At 73.6% G+C, this 1,675-nt stretch overlaps 1 protein-coding gene across 1 annotated transcript; it reads left to right on the top strand.

The window, feature by feature from the left end:
* Nucleotides 1–74: 74 nt before the first annotated feature.
* CDIPT (CDP-diacylglycerol--inositol 3-phosphatidyltransferase) lies at nucleotides 75–1,266 on the top strand (the record flags this gene model as incomplete). The annotated part of the gene is made up of 3 exons (XM_035313678.1): nucleotides 75–269; nucleotides 969–1,050; nucleotides 1,141–1,266. Coding segments are annotated over exons 1-3 (345 nt in total), but the record flags the coding sequence as incomplete, so codon positions are not given.
* Between the last annotated feature and the right edge of the window lie 409 nt (nucleotides 1,267–1,675).

A 1,675-nucleotide genomic window follows, 5' to 3' on the forward strand; every position in this document is an offset into this window, starting at 1 on the left:
TGGTGCCCCCCCTCCCTCAACCCCCGCCCCCTACCCCCGCCCCCCCCGAGACCCCGCCCGCCCCGAGGCCCCGCCCCCCGCCGAGGCCCCGCCCCCCGCTGAGCCCCGCCCCCAGGCTCGCGGCTGGGCGCCATGCTGGACATGCTGACGGACCGCTGCGCGGCGCTGTGCCTGCTGCTCAACCTGGCGCTGCTCTACCCCCCCGCCGCCCCCTGGCTGCAGCTCAGCATCGTCCTGGACGTGGCCAGCCATTGGCTGCACCTGCACACGTGGGCGGGGCTTGGGGGGGGGGGGGGGGGGGGGGGGGGGGGGGGGGGGGGGGCGGGGGGGGGGAAACGGGGGTGGGAAATGGGGGGGAAGGGGGTGGGGGCAGGGGGTGGGCGGGGCTTGGGGGGCGGGGCCTTGAAGGGTGGTGGGCGGGGCCTTGAAGGGTGGTGGGCGGGGAGTGATGGGGCGGGGCTTAGAGGGTGAGGGGTGCGGCCTTTGAGGGGGTGGGGGGGAAGGGGGTGGGGGCGGGGCCTTGAGCGGTAGGGTGTGGGTTGTGGGCGGGGCCTGATGGGGCGGGGTTTAACGGCCAGGGGGTGGGGCCTGGAGGGGGTGGGGGGTAAAGGGGGGAGAAGGAAGGAGGGGCGGGGCCTGGGGAGGGGCGGGGCCATGGGGTGGAGGATAATGGGGGCAGGGCTTGATGGGGCGGGACTTAGAGGGCGGGGGGAGGGGCCTGGAGGGAGTAGGGGGGAGAAGTGGGTGTGGGCAGGGCTTGGGGAGGGGGCGTGGTCTTGGGGGTGTGGCCTTTGGAGTGGGTGTGGTTTCTGGGTGGGCGTGGCCTCGGGTATTGGAAGGGCAGAGCCAGGTGCGGGCGCACCCAGCCCATTGGGGGGCGTGGCCTATTTGGTGGGGGGGGTGTGGCTTTGTGGGGGCGTGTCCCGCGGAGCGGGGCGTGTCCTCCACGGGCCCCGCCCCCTCCCCAGCTGCACCCTGGAGGGCGCCGAGAGCCACAAGGGGGCGGGGCCGGGCGGGAGCCGCCTGCTGCAGCTCTACTACAAGCACCGCGTGAGTGGGGGCGGGGCCTGGGGGGGCGGGGCCTCGGGTGGACACGCCCCTTTTGTGACCACGCCCCCTCCTTCTGGCCACGCCCCCCAGGCCGTGCTGTTCCTGCTCTGTGCCGGTAACGAGGGCTTCTACTGCAGCCTGTACCTGGTGTACTTCGGGGAGGGGCCTGCGGGTGAGACTGGGGGCACTGGGAGGGACTGGGAGGGACTGGGGGGCACTGGGAGGGGGCTGGGGGGCACTGGGAGGGACTGGGAGGGGGCGGGGGGGCACTGGGAGGGGACTGGGGGGCACTGGGTGGGACTGGGAGGGGCTGGGAGGGGACTGGGGGGCACTGGGAGGGACTGGGTGGCACTGGGAGGGGACTGGGGGGCACTGGGAGGGGCTGGGAGGGGGCTGGGGGGCACTGGGAAGCACTGGGGGCTACTGGGAGTTGCTTTGAGGGGCACTGGGAGCAACTTGGAAGTAGTGGGAGGGGCCTGGGGGCAAATGGAAGGCTGCTGGGAGGGACTGGTGGTGACTGGGAGCAACTGGGAGGGGGTTGGAGGGCACTGAGGTATACTGGGGGGGCACTGGGAGGTACTGGGGGGGCACTGGGAGTTACCAGGGTGGCACTTGGAGGCACTAG

This window comes from Oxyura jamaicensis, unplaced genomic scaffold, assembly GCF_011077185.1.
Source record: "Oxyura jamaicensis isolate SHBP4307 breed ruddy duck unplaced genomic scaffold, BPBGC_Ojam_1.0 oxyUn_random_OJ65612, whole genome shotgun sequence".
NCBI classification, from domain to species: domain Eukaryota; kingdom Metazoa; phylum Chordata; class Aves; order Anseriformes; family Anatidae; genus Oxyura; species Oxyura jamaicensis.